This window comes from Sminthopsis crassicaudata, chromosome 2 (assembly GCF_048593235.1).
Source record: "Sminthopsis crassicaudata isolate SCR6 chromosome 2, ASM4859323v1, whole genome shotgun sequence".
Classification (NCBI taxonomy): Eukaryota; Metazoa; Chordata; class Mammalia; order Dasyuromorphia; family Dasyuridae; genus Sminthopsis; species Sminthopsis crassicaudata.
In genome coordinates, this window is record NC_133618.1 from 453200735 (window position 1) to 453215205 (window position 14471).

The following is a 14471-nucleotide window of genomic DNA, read 5'->3' on the forward strand; positions in this document are numbered from 1 at the left end:
AGCTAGTTGACCCGATTCACAAACATTTTGGTCCAAAGACCAAACATTTTTTGTTTGTTGTTTGGTTAGGGTTCCTGCTCCCCCAGTCCTACCCACTCATCACTTCCCCCGGCTGGGGACAGTGATCAGACTCCCAGAATGTCAGGGCTGGGAAGGAGCATAGAACACAGTCAATCGGAGTTAAAGGATCTCAGGAAGAACTTTTGTTGCTGAATCCCAAGAACATCAGGCCTGGAAGGACTAAACCATCCCTGAACGTGGATCTCTACTACAAAATATCCAACAAGTAGTTTTGCAACCTTTGTCTGAAGACCTCCCATGAGTGGGGAGGCCCAGGACTTACCAAAGCAGCCCTTTGGAAAACTGGGATTGTTAGAGAGTTACTTCAAACCTAAACCTGCTTCTACAACTTCTATCCATTGAGCTTAATTCTAGCCTCTAGGGCCTGATAGAATAAATCTAATCTGTCCCTCATCTCTGCTACGTATTCTCTTCGCCAGGGTTAAACATCTTCAGAATATTCAATTATTCCTTCTATGGCATAATGCCAATACCCTTCACCTTGAGGCCCTTCCCTGCAGGCTCTCCAACTAATTGATGTCCTTCCTAGACTTAGCACCCAGAACTAGTGATGTTTCAGATGAAATCAGATCAGGGCAGCGTACAGCGGGATTATCTAGCTCCTCTCTGGCTCAGACTTTTTTTCCCCTTTAAACGGAGTTAAGATAATGTTAGACCTTTGGTTACTGTATCAGACTATTGATTGGTATTTTATTTTTCAGGAGCCAATTCATCCCAGCTCCCAGAGCCCAACTGTTAAATTTCTAGTGTGAGCACTTGCGCCTTGGAAATCGGGGCTTGATTTATTGTTCTGTTGTCTAAACTTTGAAGGTGTTGGAAAAATGTTAACAGTGCAGATTGAGCTTAAATGTGTGAGCGCCATATATTTTTTGGAAAGTCAGTTTTAAACATTTACTAGCACACCCTTGCTGGTAATGCACCGGCACTCTCAGATCTTTTCCCAGAATGGTAGGTATTTTACCATAGCTTCTCCATCTTGTACTTGTAAAGTTTATTTTTTGAACCACAAGTGTAGGATTTTACATTTATCCCCATTAAAATTTAAGATAATATATTTCAAGCTGGAAGGGACTTGAGAGAGTTCATTTAGTTCAACCCTTTTTACAAATGAAGTTGACAAACGGAGAAACTCAGACCCAAGGAGATCATTCTTTATCCGAGATCTATTGCTGTCTCACCACCAAGCAAATAAAATTTGGCTCAATGTTCTTTGGGATCCTGACTCTGACTTCCATTGTGTTAAACCATCTCTGAACCAAGGGAAAAAAAAGCTTTGCCAACTTCTGTTTTCTCTTGCCCTCTTGGCCCAAATCTTACTCTTCCTTCTGCACACAATTCTGGTCTCTGTCCTGTGCCCTCTCCTTTGGAAACCTCTGATTATTCCAAACCCAACCGATCTTTCCTTCTTGGAATATGTGCTATCCTGTCTGTACCTTACTGGCTCTAAAAAACCACGAGTCTCACAGACTATTACTGAAATCACATATTCATGTATTTGGAAATCAAAGGGACCTCAGATCCTTTCATTTTTGCAGATTATCCTTTAAACCATTGATCTTCCCATAGCACCAAGAATATATATATCCGTCTTCTTTTTTCTCTGCTTAATGGAGCTGCTGTCTCCAACTAGATTGTGAGTACTTGAGGGGTAGTGTGGAGTTTATTCTTCTGTGTTCCCCAGGAACACAGAGCTGGCCTGGCCTACAGACAGAAAAGGAGGCCTCCTGTACCTTTGGACCTTCCCTGTCTGTTTGCTATCCCTCTATGGGGGACAAAGCCCTTCATGTCTATCTCTTTTCCCTTTGCTCTCCCCTCCCCCTCAACAGTGGCCATATTAAGGACATAAGTCCCCCTGGGAGAGGGAACACGGGGCTGGATCGTTTTAGAGAGAGATTAGTGACAGACTTCTCACCTCTTTTCCAGAAAATAGATTTAGGAGGATGTGGGGGGGAGCACAAGGTATTGGGAAAATGAAGAGGGGAATCATTATAGATGGAGGAGGATTGCATGGGGAGGGGGGTAGTCCAGACCAGTTGTATCTCTTACACATTTTTGTTGCCCAGAAGATCCAAATAAAGCTGGCCTGGCCTGAAATGACTGGTTATAAAGTTATGGTTTAATCCTTTGGGGAAAAATGGGCTGGGTACCTGGGTGGCCTCTGGCTTCTACTCCTGGTCCCCCTGGCAGATCATGGCCAGACTCCTCAGGGTTCAGCGTCCCACCCCTCCTCCTCCCTGGTCTCCGGGTTGGAGTGTTTCCATTCACAAGTCCATCTCTCTGAGACCGTCAGTCCCCTTTGCCCGGACCCTGCTGCCCACAACAGGCTCTCCCGCCTGCTTCTGGGGACACACACGGGGCCGTTGGGCGTTTCTGAGAGGGAGCCACTGCTTTAAGGCGTCTGCTTCTGGGATGGAGAGAGCCACCTGAGCAGCCTGTGCGAAGGAAAGGTCTCCCATCTTCTCCAAGGGAAAGAACCAAGGGCGCCCCTTTCTGCCCTCCTTTCTCCTCCTGCTCAGCAGACCAGCCAGGGAGACCAGCAGAAACCAAGGACTCGAAAGTTTGGGCTTTTTGAATGAACAGGATTCTCTGGATCTAATTAAAATGTGTGTGGGTGGTGGGGGGGGGGGAGAGAAGTGGAGCCAGCTCCTCTGGCCATGAAATGAGGATCCTGGATGGCAGCGCTGGAGAGAAGCGGGGGCCGCCCAGGCCGAGGAGGGAAAGGACAATGGGCTGGATGGAAGATGGAGGGACAGAGGGGTCAGACAGAATTGAGTTAGATGGGATCAATATAAGGTAAGAGGGAGCCTCCCCCCAAAGTGGGGCTCGGGTGTCCCAGGAGCCCAGAGAATCTGCTCCACTGTGGGACCTTTCCGGGAGGGGAGCCCCAAGAATCTGAGCTCCAGCACCAGTGCCGCCAGGAGACAGACAGGTGGGCCGACTCCAGCATCTTGATGCTGTCCAAGAGAGTCCTGTTTTGAGGAGTCCAGACTAATTTGTGGAATCTGAGTCTGTTAGGGTCTGGCTTCTCCTCCAGGCAGACCTTCAGGCACCTCAGTCACCTTCTGCGTGCTGAGACGTGGGTATTTCTCCTCTGTCGTGGGGTGGTCTCCGTCCCCCCGATTGCCACTGGTGCCTTTCCTAGCCTGCGCTGTAGTCCTAGAAGTCCGTGGGCCTCACCATCATGCGGGTGGCCCGGAGCGAATAGCTGGGGCCCTGGAAGTAGTGCCACCGGATGCCGTTGAGTTTTCGGACATTGTGCTTGGCTGGATAATAAATACCATTGAGGTTGGAGAGTCCACAGGCATCAAACCACCATCCTGGAAAGAGAGGAAGCGCTTCTACTCTGGCTCAGAGGCTTCTCAGGGCATAACTAGCAGTTTTGTTGATATTGTCCCTATTCTCCACCCCCACCCCCGGGTGCGACAAATCTTTATGAGACACCTACAAATATAGAGAAAGCAGATCAGTTCCTCTCTCATACCAATATAAATGGCTAGCTGAGCTACCAAAGAGCCAGAGTCCATGCTAATTGTTATCAATTGTTTAGCTAATGTATTAGCAAGAACCCTAGATTGAGGGTCAGCATCCCTAGGGTCAAGTTCAGATTCTACTGTTTAAGTTGGCATGACCCCCAGCAAATAATTTTCCTCTGTTGAACTTCAGTTTGTCTTTTGCTAAAATGGGGAAATAACATTTGCAGTGGTTACCTGTAGCCTATTGTGAAGAAGAGAGCTTTTAATGTGAAGTGCCATAGAAGTGTGATCTTTGGTTTTTGATAGCTCAGCCAGAGTGATGGGAGAGACCAGAGATCTGTCCTCCCTGGTCCGCTTCCTTCACACTGAATTCAGCACAAGAAAGAGGACCTGGAAGTGCTGCAGGTATGGAATTCTGTTCCTGAAATGAGGCAGTCAGTGCAGATACAGCCAGGTCACAAAATTACAAACCGTCCAAGCTTGGGAGGGATCCCAGGACACAATGATAGAACATGGAATCTTAGAGCTGGAAAGAACCTTAAAAGTAGGAGTCAGGGGCACATACACCCACACACAGCACAGACTGTTAAAGCTAGAAGGGACCTTGGATGTAAGTCTAACTCTTTCATTGTAGACGCGTGGAAACGGAAGGAAGGTGATTTGTACTGAAAGACAGTGCTGCCTCTGCCACTTTGTAGCCCAAGGGGAGCTTCCATTTAGAGCCTGCCGGTGGCCAATGGGGCAGCATCTTCCCAAGCCCTGGAATGGCGGCAGCTCTGCCCTGGGGAGGCTCTTTGAGGACTTGTACCAAGAGCCGGTCATCTGCTGATGGTCGTAGCCTTTGGGAGAAGTTATATGACCTAATTACGTTACGTTAGATATATAGCTATTTATCTATGTTCGTGCCTTAACTTTACACTTTACTACAAGTTCTTAAGTACTTGGCTTGAGCACAAGATGTGCAAGTATAAAATGCTTAAGAATGTGGGCTGAGGTTGGCTAAGTACGTGCTGCACATGGACTCTTTAAGGAGAAGCTAGGTGCATGGAATGCTTGCTGATGTTAGACAGAGGTTTAGTAGTAGGGCTGGTTCCCTCCTTTGCTTCTTCCCCTTCCCCTCCCTCTCTGTCTCTCCCCACTTGGCCCTGGTCCTTACCTCCAGACAGCATCTGAGCACACTTGCAAAGACAATTGTCATTGTCAGAATCTCGGGTGCTGAAGTTGGTGCCCTGGAGGACCAAGCCACTCTGGTGTCCGGCTGTACCACTGTAGTCCTTCAGTGTCAACCTGCAGGTGCCCGTGCCCCCAGAAGGGAAGGGAGAAAAGGGAGAGAAAGGGAAAGAAGCAATGAGAGCCGGGTGAGAGTGGACATGATTTCCAGGAGGGGGAAGGCCCTCTAGAAAGCTCCCCTCCACTCAGATGGGGCTGAGTTTATTAGGGACAGTCTTGAGAAGCATCTCTAAAGCATCTCTAAAAGGCCTCTACAGGAGGGGGGTGTTTCTGGGGAATCCGAGGCTCACTATGAAACCTGTGTGGGAGGTGTGCAGTAGCACGCCTGCTTGACCCACTATGTGTGCTCTGTCTTCTGTTTCTCTGTTTTCCAGAGGGAAAGCCCTGTCCCCTTCAGCCATTCCAAATTCTGTAACTCTCCGAGGTTTGAGTGGTCTCTTGTAGGAAGTCTTCCTTGAGCTTGCCAGCCCCCAGGAAGCTCTCCTTCCCTTGCATTCCTCCAGCATTCTCTGTCTATAATCCTCAGTGGAACCTGAGCAGAAAGGAATCTGCCCAGAATGGCGGGGGAGCTCTTCGGCTGGGTATGGTGAGCTCTCCAAGTCTTAGGACCTATTCTCTTTCTCTCCACCCCACTCCCATCTCCCAGCTGGCATTTACCCTTCTCTAAAAGGTGTCCCAAAGGTCTCAGGGCCGTTTAGAACTTTAATAGCTTAAAACGAACTAAAACTTTTGGGACATCCTGTATGAACATCATCTTATTTGAACCTCACTGCCACCTTCTGAGGTCCTATAAGTCACTACAGGTATTTAAATCCCCTTTTTACAGATGAGAATACTGAGGCTCAGAAGAATTAGGTGACTTGGTCACAAAGCTAGTAGGTCTCAGAAGCGGCTCTCTCCTGTCTAGAGCTCCTTTCCCCACTCCACAGTGCCTTTCAGCAGCTCGATGGAGGGGTAGCCCCCTCAGTTGTTTGTTTTTAGATAAACACTTTTCCAGGAGGGCTGCTGCAATAATCCTCTCTGTGAATGTGCATCTGTGCACACATAGACACATGTGTTATTATGGGTGAGTATGTGTACATCCACAGCACAGACACATGCCCTACTGTGAGTCACCTGTTTTTTAGTATTGCTGCTTCTCTGTATTTTTGTGCCTGGGTAAGTGTGTAGTTGCATGTATTTGTGTGTGAATTTTTCATATCGGGCGTGTCTATTTGTGTTTACAAATGTGTGTTTGTGAGCACTCATGTGCCAGGGCTGCCAGCGTTTTGTCTGCACGGCCGCCTGCGTTTGTGTGACCGATAGCAAGTCTCAGTGGAACTTTGTATGTTTGTGTCTCTCCGTGTGTGTCTCTGACTGCAGTGTCTGTATTTCTGTGTGGCTGTGATGCACAACAGCTGGGTGCTTCTTGCACCACCAGGCAGGTTGACTCAGCTCACATGGGCGCGCATTTGCCCTGGCCCAGAACTAGCAGATCTTTCTCAGCTTTCTCAAGAAGCACCGTCCCAGGAAGGAGTACTCTGGGGCCCCTGGGGAGTCTGGGCTTCTCACAGAGTTCTACCTTGCTGGGAAGCAAACTAACTCCCCCTGGTCCACTGAGGCCCCGGCCCCTCCCTAAGAGCTTCACTCCTGGCTGAGGGAGCAGGAAAGTGGGAGGAGCGACAAGGGAGTACAGGGGAGAAATTAAACCCCAGCTACAAGCCACCTACAGCCCCCCATTGCCTACAGGACACAGTCTGAACTTTTATGTTCAAGGACCTCCACCATACGCCCCCAAACCATCTTTCCTGATTCCTCACTACCTAATGAACACAATATCTTTACTCTCTTTGTCTGACTTCTCCATGCCCTTATCCACTCATTTTGCAGCTTCCTACAATGCCCTAACATATCTGGACGTATCGGCCCAAACCCCATGTGCCTTTCCTTCTGAACACACCCTCCATCTACTTTGGACATATCTGGTATGTGCCTAGTTATTTATTTCTTCCCCCACCCCGTTAAAGTGTGACCGCCTTTTTGCCTCTTTGTTCTTGGTATGGGCCTGAGACACGGTAATCACTCAATGCTCATGGAGGAACAGATAAAGTCGGTGATCCATGTACAATTAGAATTTTTGCTTCATGATGATAGGATTTTGTCTTATGAATGTGAGACATGAAGTGGTCATCGGTACTTCCCCATATATCCACTTCCACCAGGTTATGGTATTCTGGGAATCGGCTGAGAATAGGGAATAGGAGGGAACCTTCTTTGGTTCACAATGTTCCCCTGGCCTGAAGGGCCCATCTTGTTCCTTTCTACCGCTCTATAATCCATCTATTTTTCAAGCCCCAGTTCATGTCCTTCTTCCTTTGGGAAGCCTTCCCAGACCTCTCAGCCCACTCCTTCCTCCTCTCTCTGAGCTCTTGGAGGTGGGATTTTGGTCTCTGCGATGGGCAGGGTATGGGAGGCTCTCTCTGCTGCTGCTGCTTCTCTCTCTTCATACCCCTGCTCCCCATCCCTAAGGTTCTTTCCAGGTTCTTCCAAGCAAAAGGAGAGCCCCCCTTCTTCTCCACCCAAATCAGCCTAGTTCAGACCCTTATCACCTCTCATTTGGGTCATTTGCAATAGTCCACCCTCCACAAAGTTAACAGAGCAATTTCCTTTAATCACAAGGCTGACCATATTACTCAACAAACTGTAGCTCCCTATTACCTCTAGGATCAAATAGAAATTTCTCTGGTTAGGATTTAAAATGATTTATCTCCCTATCCTAACCTCTCCAGGCAGCCTCATTACCCACCACTTCTGCACACATTCCACATTCCAGTCATATTGATCTTGCAATTCTTCACTTGTGAACCCGGAGTAGAAGCTTTGTTGGGCCTTGCACAGGCAAAAAGAAGTATAGCCATATCACTCCCTTGCTCACAATTTCTATAGGATAAACAAAAATTCTGCCTTTTATTGAAAGTCTTCCACAATAGGGCGTAAGCCTATCGTCCTAGCCTCATCTCACATAGTGCCTGGCAAATACTAAGTAAGAGCTTAATAGAATCATCAACATCCCTCCTCTTTTTCATGCTCCATATTACACAGTCGACCAAACTAACAGGTATCTATCCCGACACCTCCCCTGCTTAGGAGGCCCTTCTTTTTCATCTCTGCCCTTCCTTGACCATCTTCCACTCCCTATCCCCGATGAAAATTGTAGCTTGTTCTCAGATTTTTCTACATTTCTTTGGATTTTCGCCCTGTCCCTATTGCATTCTATCTTGTGTAATATTTGTGTACAGGGGTACCTACTGCATCATATAGTAAGAACTATCATCTCTATGCCCATCTATCTAGCCCAACTAGGGTGTGTTGATAGAAACTAATTCTGAATGTACCAGGATACACTTAAATTCAATCTGCAATATTAGCCTTTCTCCCATAGAGTGCTAATCCTAACTCTACTACGGACTTTACTCTCTGTGTCGGGCCACTTGGTTCCATCCCTTCTCTGGACCTCAGTTTTCTCTGTCAGACGAGGAGGCAGGACTTAATGAGTTCCAGTGTCTCTAAGCTCCCTTATTATTTTTCTTCCCCTTCCTGTCCCCTTTTTTGTGGGTCAGAGGGAGCGGGGTGCTGATAGGCCTTCTCCTCTACTTGACCCCACCGGGCACAGAGCCTTGAAAGGAGGGGTCCCGCTCTCTTGGGCTCTTGGTGACGTGAGTCTGAATGGGGGACACATGGCGGTGGTTGATCCCCCCCAGGGCCTGACCCCCCTCTCGGTCATCTCTGACCGGCCAGCCCAACCATCTAGAACCTGGTGGCCCGGGCTGGGCCTGGAGGGAACCAGAGAGAAGGGCATTCCCTTCTCGAGCCCTAATCCCCCCCCTGCTTCCCACCTGTAGAACTGCTGCTCACTCCCCAGCTGGATCCGCTCATACTGGGCATAAGCCTGGTTCCCTTCCCAGTCCAGCAGCTCCACCCTCAGGGCATAGGACGCCTGACTGGTGAGCTGGTACAGCGCCTCATTGCCCAGCCAGTACTCCCCAGCAGCGTCGCCAAAGCCCTGTGGGGGAAGAAGGAAAGAAGGGACAGATGCAGTGAGGTGAGCTCCGGTCCCCTCCGGGCTGTGGCTCAGAGCCAGAGATGGAGCTGGAGGCGGGGCCAGCGCAGGGAGATCTGTCCAATCAGCTTTGGGCAGCATCCTTCTCCGCTGCTTCTCCCCATTCTTATTCTCTCCTCTGGCTTCTCTTCACTTTCAGGAGCCACTTCCTCTCCCTGTGCTTCTTCTTACTTCCCCCTCTCACTGGGCCTGCTCTCATGAAAGGCTCTGACATCAGGTTGTGACCCACCAATCAGCATCAGTCTCTGCTTCCTTCCCATCAGCCTCCTCTCTCACTAACAATAATATTTTTTAGAATATTAACTCATATTCTTTTAACTCAGAGGTTCTTAACCTTTTTGGGTGTCATAGACCCCTCTGGAAAATCAGTAAAGCCTGTGGATCCCTTTTCAGAATTGTGTTTTTAAATGCTGAAAATAAAACACATAGGTTAACAAAGGAAGCCAATTACAATGAAGTGTAGTCAGAAAAAAATTAAAAGCAAGCTCATAGACCCCACAATCCTGCTTCAAGGTTGACAAAATGCACCCTGCAGCAGCCTTGTGAGGCCTGAGGCCCATTTGTGGAGAATCTCCCAGGTCTCTCTCATCCAGACTATTTCTTGTGGTTTCCCAGCTTCATTTTGGCTTCGTTTTCTGACTATTTTTCACCTTCCTGGATAGCAGGACTCAATTCCTGACTTTCCCTCCTTCTACTTATTCTCTCCCCTCAAACTCTGATAGGGGGCCCGGGCCCCCTCACCACTGCCTGTGGTCCCCTTTACCTTGTCCACATTTTTAAAATGCTGTATCCTCCTATTAGAAAATAAGCTCCTGAGGCCAGGTATTAATTATTTGCTTATAGTTGCATCCACCAGCACAGTCTCTGACACGTAATAAATGCTAGCTCACTCCTTACATTTCTCTAACTTTCATTCTCTCTCTCTCATTCTCTCATCTTCTCACATTCTCTTTCTCTTCTCTCCCTTCCTCCCCCCCTCCGTTTCTCTGTCTCTTTCTGCGTCTGTTACTGCCTTTTTCTCTCTCTTTAAAACCCCCTCAATGGTCTTACACACTCTCTCGAGCTACATCTCTGTTCCCTTTCACAGCCAAATGCCTGGAAAAAAGCTGTCAACGCCATCTGCATTTTCTCCTTTTGCACTCACTTCTCAATTATTTGTACTCTCTCTTCTGACCTTGTGACTCATCTGAAACTGTTTTTTTCAAATCTATCAGCTCTTTGAATGGCCAGATGCAATAGTTTTTTTGTCAGTGCTTATCTTCCTTGATCTCTTCAGCATTGGACACCATTGAGCAGAATCAATTAGACAGGTGACATAGTAGATAGAACACTGGGCTTAGAATCAGAAAGAACGAAGCTCAGCTCCACCCTCAAACTTTTATCAGATGTGTGATCCTAGACAAGTCATTTAACCTGTCTGCCTCAGTTTTCTCATCTGCAAAATGGGAAAATTAATGGTATCTACTTCCTAGGGTTGTGGTGAAGATCAGACGAGAGATTTGGAAGTTGGCACTTACTAAATGCTCATTTCTTGCCTCCCTCCCTCTTCCCCTCTCTCTATACTCTGTAACTTCTTCAGTTCTTATGGATTTAATTATCATCTCTATGCAGATGATTTCCAGATTATATTTGCAGCACCAAGTCTCTCCTGGGAGCGCTAGTCGTGGAATGTTTTGTGGGCATTTCTCCCGTCCAGCTTCTCTGTGCTCACATGTCCCCACTCTTGTTCAGGCCCTGTCATCTCTCACTAGGACAATTGTAATAACTTCTGAATTGGTCTACGTGACTCAGATTTCTCCCCTCTCTGGTCTGTTCTCTACGTGCTGCCAGCGTGATGTCCTTGAAGTCCACATCTTACCATGTCCCCTCCTGCTCAATAAATCACAATAGCTCCCTATTGGTCCTAGGATCAAATTCAAACTCCCATGTTTGGCATTTAAAGGCCTTCCCAAGTTGGCTCCAATCTCGTTTTCCAGTCTGAGGATTTTAGATTTCTGTCCTTCATGTGGTCTTTGTTCCAGCCAGGCTGTATTACATGTTCTTCACACAAAGGATTTCATCTCTCATCTCCGTGCCTTTGTGCATTTCCTTCCAAGCTTGCTCAGATGCTCCCTTCGCCATGAAGCTTTCCCCAATCCCTTCAGCTTGATTTGGAGTGCTTCCTCCAACTAAATTGTGGCTGTTCAGTCATTTTAATTGTGTCTGACTCTCCATGACCCATTGAGGGTTTTCTTGCCAAAGATACTGGAGTGGTTTGTTATTTCCTTCTCTAGCTCATTTTACAAATGAAAATAACGAGGCAAACGGGAGTAAGTGACTTTCTTAGGGTCACACAGCTGGTAAGTGTCTGAGGCAGATTTGCGCTCAGAAGGATGAGTTCTTCTTGACTTTAGAGTCAAGTCTCTCCAATAGCATCTAATGCTTTAAAGTCAGCGATTATTTCATTTTTTTTTGGTTTTGTATCTCAATGCCTAGTATAGAAGGTGGTAGTTCTTGATAAATGCTTGTCCATTTATGCAAAGGAAGAAACAGAGTCAGAGCCCAGATCTCTTGATTCCAAGGTCATTACTCTTTCTCCAACCCTTCTTTATATTGGGTCATAGACCTGGAATTTCACTGGTGTATAGAAAACTCCCTTCCCCAATGCCCATTGCCATCCTGTACCCTGATCCAGATGAAAATGTAATTGAGAAACAATTTAACAGAATAAATGAAAATTACAATAGACCATAGATAATATTAGTTCAATAGGTAATAGGAAGAATCCTCAAATAGGCTTACTGGTTCCTTTTCAATTTGAGTTCGATGCCACAGCTTCCTCTCTCTCTTTTCACTAAAGCATACACAAAACAGGCTTTTTTGTCCTTATTCATTAGGGCCTTGATGGACAGTGGGTTGTAGAAGCCCAGGAAGTATATCAAGATTGCTCTCTGGTCCCCTGGGAAGGAGACCCTATGAGGTCCCTGAAGTTGTTGAAGAACAGAAAAACAGAAAAAGAATCCAGGGTCTAGAGAGGGAGGCAGATAGACAGATTGACAAACAGACTGATAGATTGACAAGCAGAGAGGCAGGCAGATTGACAGGCAGACAGACCGACAAACAGAAGGGCAGGCAGATAGGCAGGCAGGTAGACAAGCAGAGAGGCAGACAGACTGACAAACAGAAGGGCAGGCAGGCAGACTGACAGGCAGACAGGTAGACAGGCTGACAGGCAGACAGACTGACAGACTGATAGGCATATAAGCAAGCAGGCAGACAAGCAGAGAGGCAGACAGACTGACAAACAGAAGGACAGGCAGACAAGCAGTCAGGCAGACTGACAGGCAGACAGGTAGACAGGCAGGCAGGCAGACTGACAGGCAGACAGACTGACAGACTGATAGGCATATAAGCAAGCAGGCAGACAAGCAGAGAGGCAGACAGACTGACAAACAGAAGGACAGGCAGACAAGCAGTCAGGCAGACTGACAGGCAGACAGGTAGACAGGCAGGCAGGCAGACTGACAGGCAGACAGACTGACAGACTGATAGGCATATAAGCAAGCAGGCAGACAAGCAGAGAGGCAGACAGACTGACAAACAGAAGGACAGGCAGACAAGCAGTCAGGCAGACTGACAGGCAGACAGGTAGACAGGCAGGCAGGCAGACTGACAGGCAGACAGACTGACAGACTGATAGGCATATAAGCAAGCAGGCAGACAAGCAGAGAGGCAGACAGACTGACAGGCAGACAGATGAACAGGCAGGCAGGCAGACTGACAAGCAGAAGGGCAGGCAGACAGGCAGTCAGGCAGACTGGCAGACACCTGTCTGACAGATTGTGTCCCAGCCCGGAGGGCTCTTGACCCCAATAGGCTTGGGTGTCTAGGTAGACATTACCTGTTTGTAATCTTTCCAGTTCCTTTGGAAATTTACACTGCCATTCACTCGTCTCTGAATGAGGGTCCATCCCCCACCACTGGTCTCCATGTCACAGTATACCTGGTGGGAAAGAAACTTTCTGGGGTCACATTTGAATGAACAAGTGAATGAACCCAACAGTCCTGGAAGGACCGCTCATCCTTCTGTAGCAGAGCTGCAGAGTACAAAGGCAAAAAGGGAAGGCAGTGAACACTGGGGAAAGGACAAAGGTTGGCTCAGCCTGGGAGGATCACCCTGGGGGGGGGGCCATTGCAGTTCACACACCCACCTCCTTTGATTCTCACAGCAGTTAGGTGAGGGAAACAGGGTGACGATTAGCATCTCCATTTTATGGATGGGAGAACTGAGGCTTTGGAAAAGGAAAAAAATGAATTGTCCCGGGTCACACAGCACGTCGCAGTGAGTCAGGGCTAGAACCAGGGTCCTAGACTGATGTTCTGCCCTCCACCCGGGCTTGGGGGATCCCCAAGACTTCAGTCTCCACAAGCTCCGATTACTTCCAGCCTCCTGTTCTGTCCACAGATACACACCCACAGGCTCCCACCGACAGGAGCAGGCCTCTCACATGGTGATGTTTCCTTTGCTTTAGCTCTCTTACGATTCAAATGGCACCTCTGAGGGATGGGTCCTGGACAGGTGGCTCCATAGTCGACTTAGAGCTGGAAGCACTTTAGTCCAACCCCATCCCTTAACACACACTTTTTTTTTTTTTTTTTTTTTTTTTTTTTTTTTTAGAGAAAAAAAATTGAGGGACAGAGAGAAGTAACTTTTCCAAGATTACACAGGCGTAAAAAGTCAGGCATTATTTGAACCCAGGGCCTCCGATTCCAAATCTTGTACCAGTTTCTTTTCCCTCTGCATTGGGGCACTGAACCCATACATGGGAGGCAGGAATTGTGGCTCTGCCATTAACATGCTGTGTAAACTTGGGCCAGTCTCTGTCCTTCATACCTCTGTAAACCGAAGGCTTGGACTCCATGGTGTCTAAAGTTCTTTCCAGCCCTAATATTCTATGTTCTAAAGTTCTTTCCAGTTCTAATGTTCTATGGTCTGAGGTTCTGTGGTATCCCATAGAGTCAGTCTGGACCTGTTCCTAGAAGAACTATTCACTGAGGATTGGAGACATAGGCACTTCTCAGAGTTTCTGGTCCCCGCCTCAGAGATCCCCTTGTTTGCCTGCCTTGTGCCTGCAATGGGCTGTTAGCATCACATTCCTTTTAGGATTGAATGCTTTTCTGGACCAGGATGACAGGCTCTTTGATCTAGGACTGCAAGAGACTCAGAGATCAGGTGGTCCATCCCTGTGATTTTATAGATGAGAAAACTGAGGCTATGAAGGGAAGCATAATATACAGGTAGAATGATGATGATGATGATGATGATGATGATGATGTGACAGAAAACAACCCAGATCCTCTAATTCCAAAGCTATTATTTCCTCCAATGTACCTTTCTGCCTCCCTCTCTTGTGCAGTGTAGGTGACGTATCTTTCTTGTTACTTAACCTCTGTTTGCCTCAGTTTTCTCAACTGTAAAATGGAAATAATAATAGCACCTACCTCCCAGGACTGCAGTGAGGATCCAATGAGATAATAATTGTAAAGCTCTTTGTATAACACCTGAAATGCAATAGGTACTTCTTCCTTCCTCTCCTGTCCTGTCCTGT

General features: G+C 47.5%; 1 protein-coding gene across 1 annotated transcript in view; it reads right to left on the bottom strand.

Annotated features, from left to right (window-relative positions):
* Positions 1 to 3100: 3100 nt before the first annotated feature.
* The window catches only part of ANGPT4 (angiopoietin 4), a 60675-nt gene continuing 49304 nt past the window's right edge, over positions 3101 to 14471 (bottom strand). The window contains 5 exon segments of the mRNA XM_074292839.1: positions 3101 to 3398; positions 4711 to 4841; positions 8660 to 8826; positions 12764 to 12886; positions 12889 to 12959. Coding sequence (XP_074148940.1) covers positions 3238 to 3398; positions 4711 to 4841; positions 8660 to 8826; positions 12764 to 12886; positions 12889 to 12959 — 653 coding nt within the window. The 3' untranslated portion in view covers positions 3101 to 3237.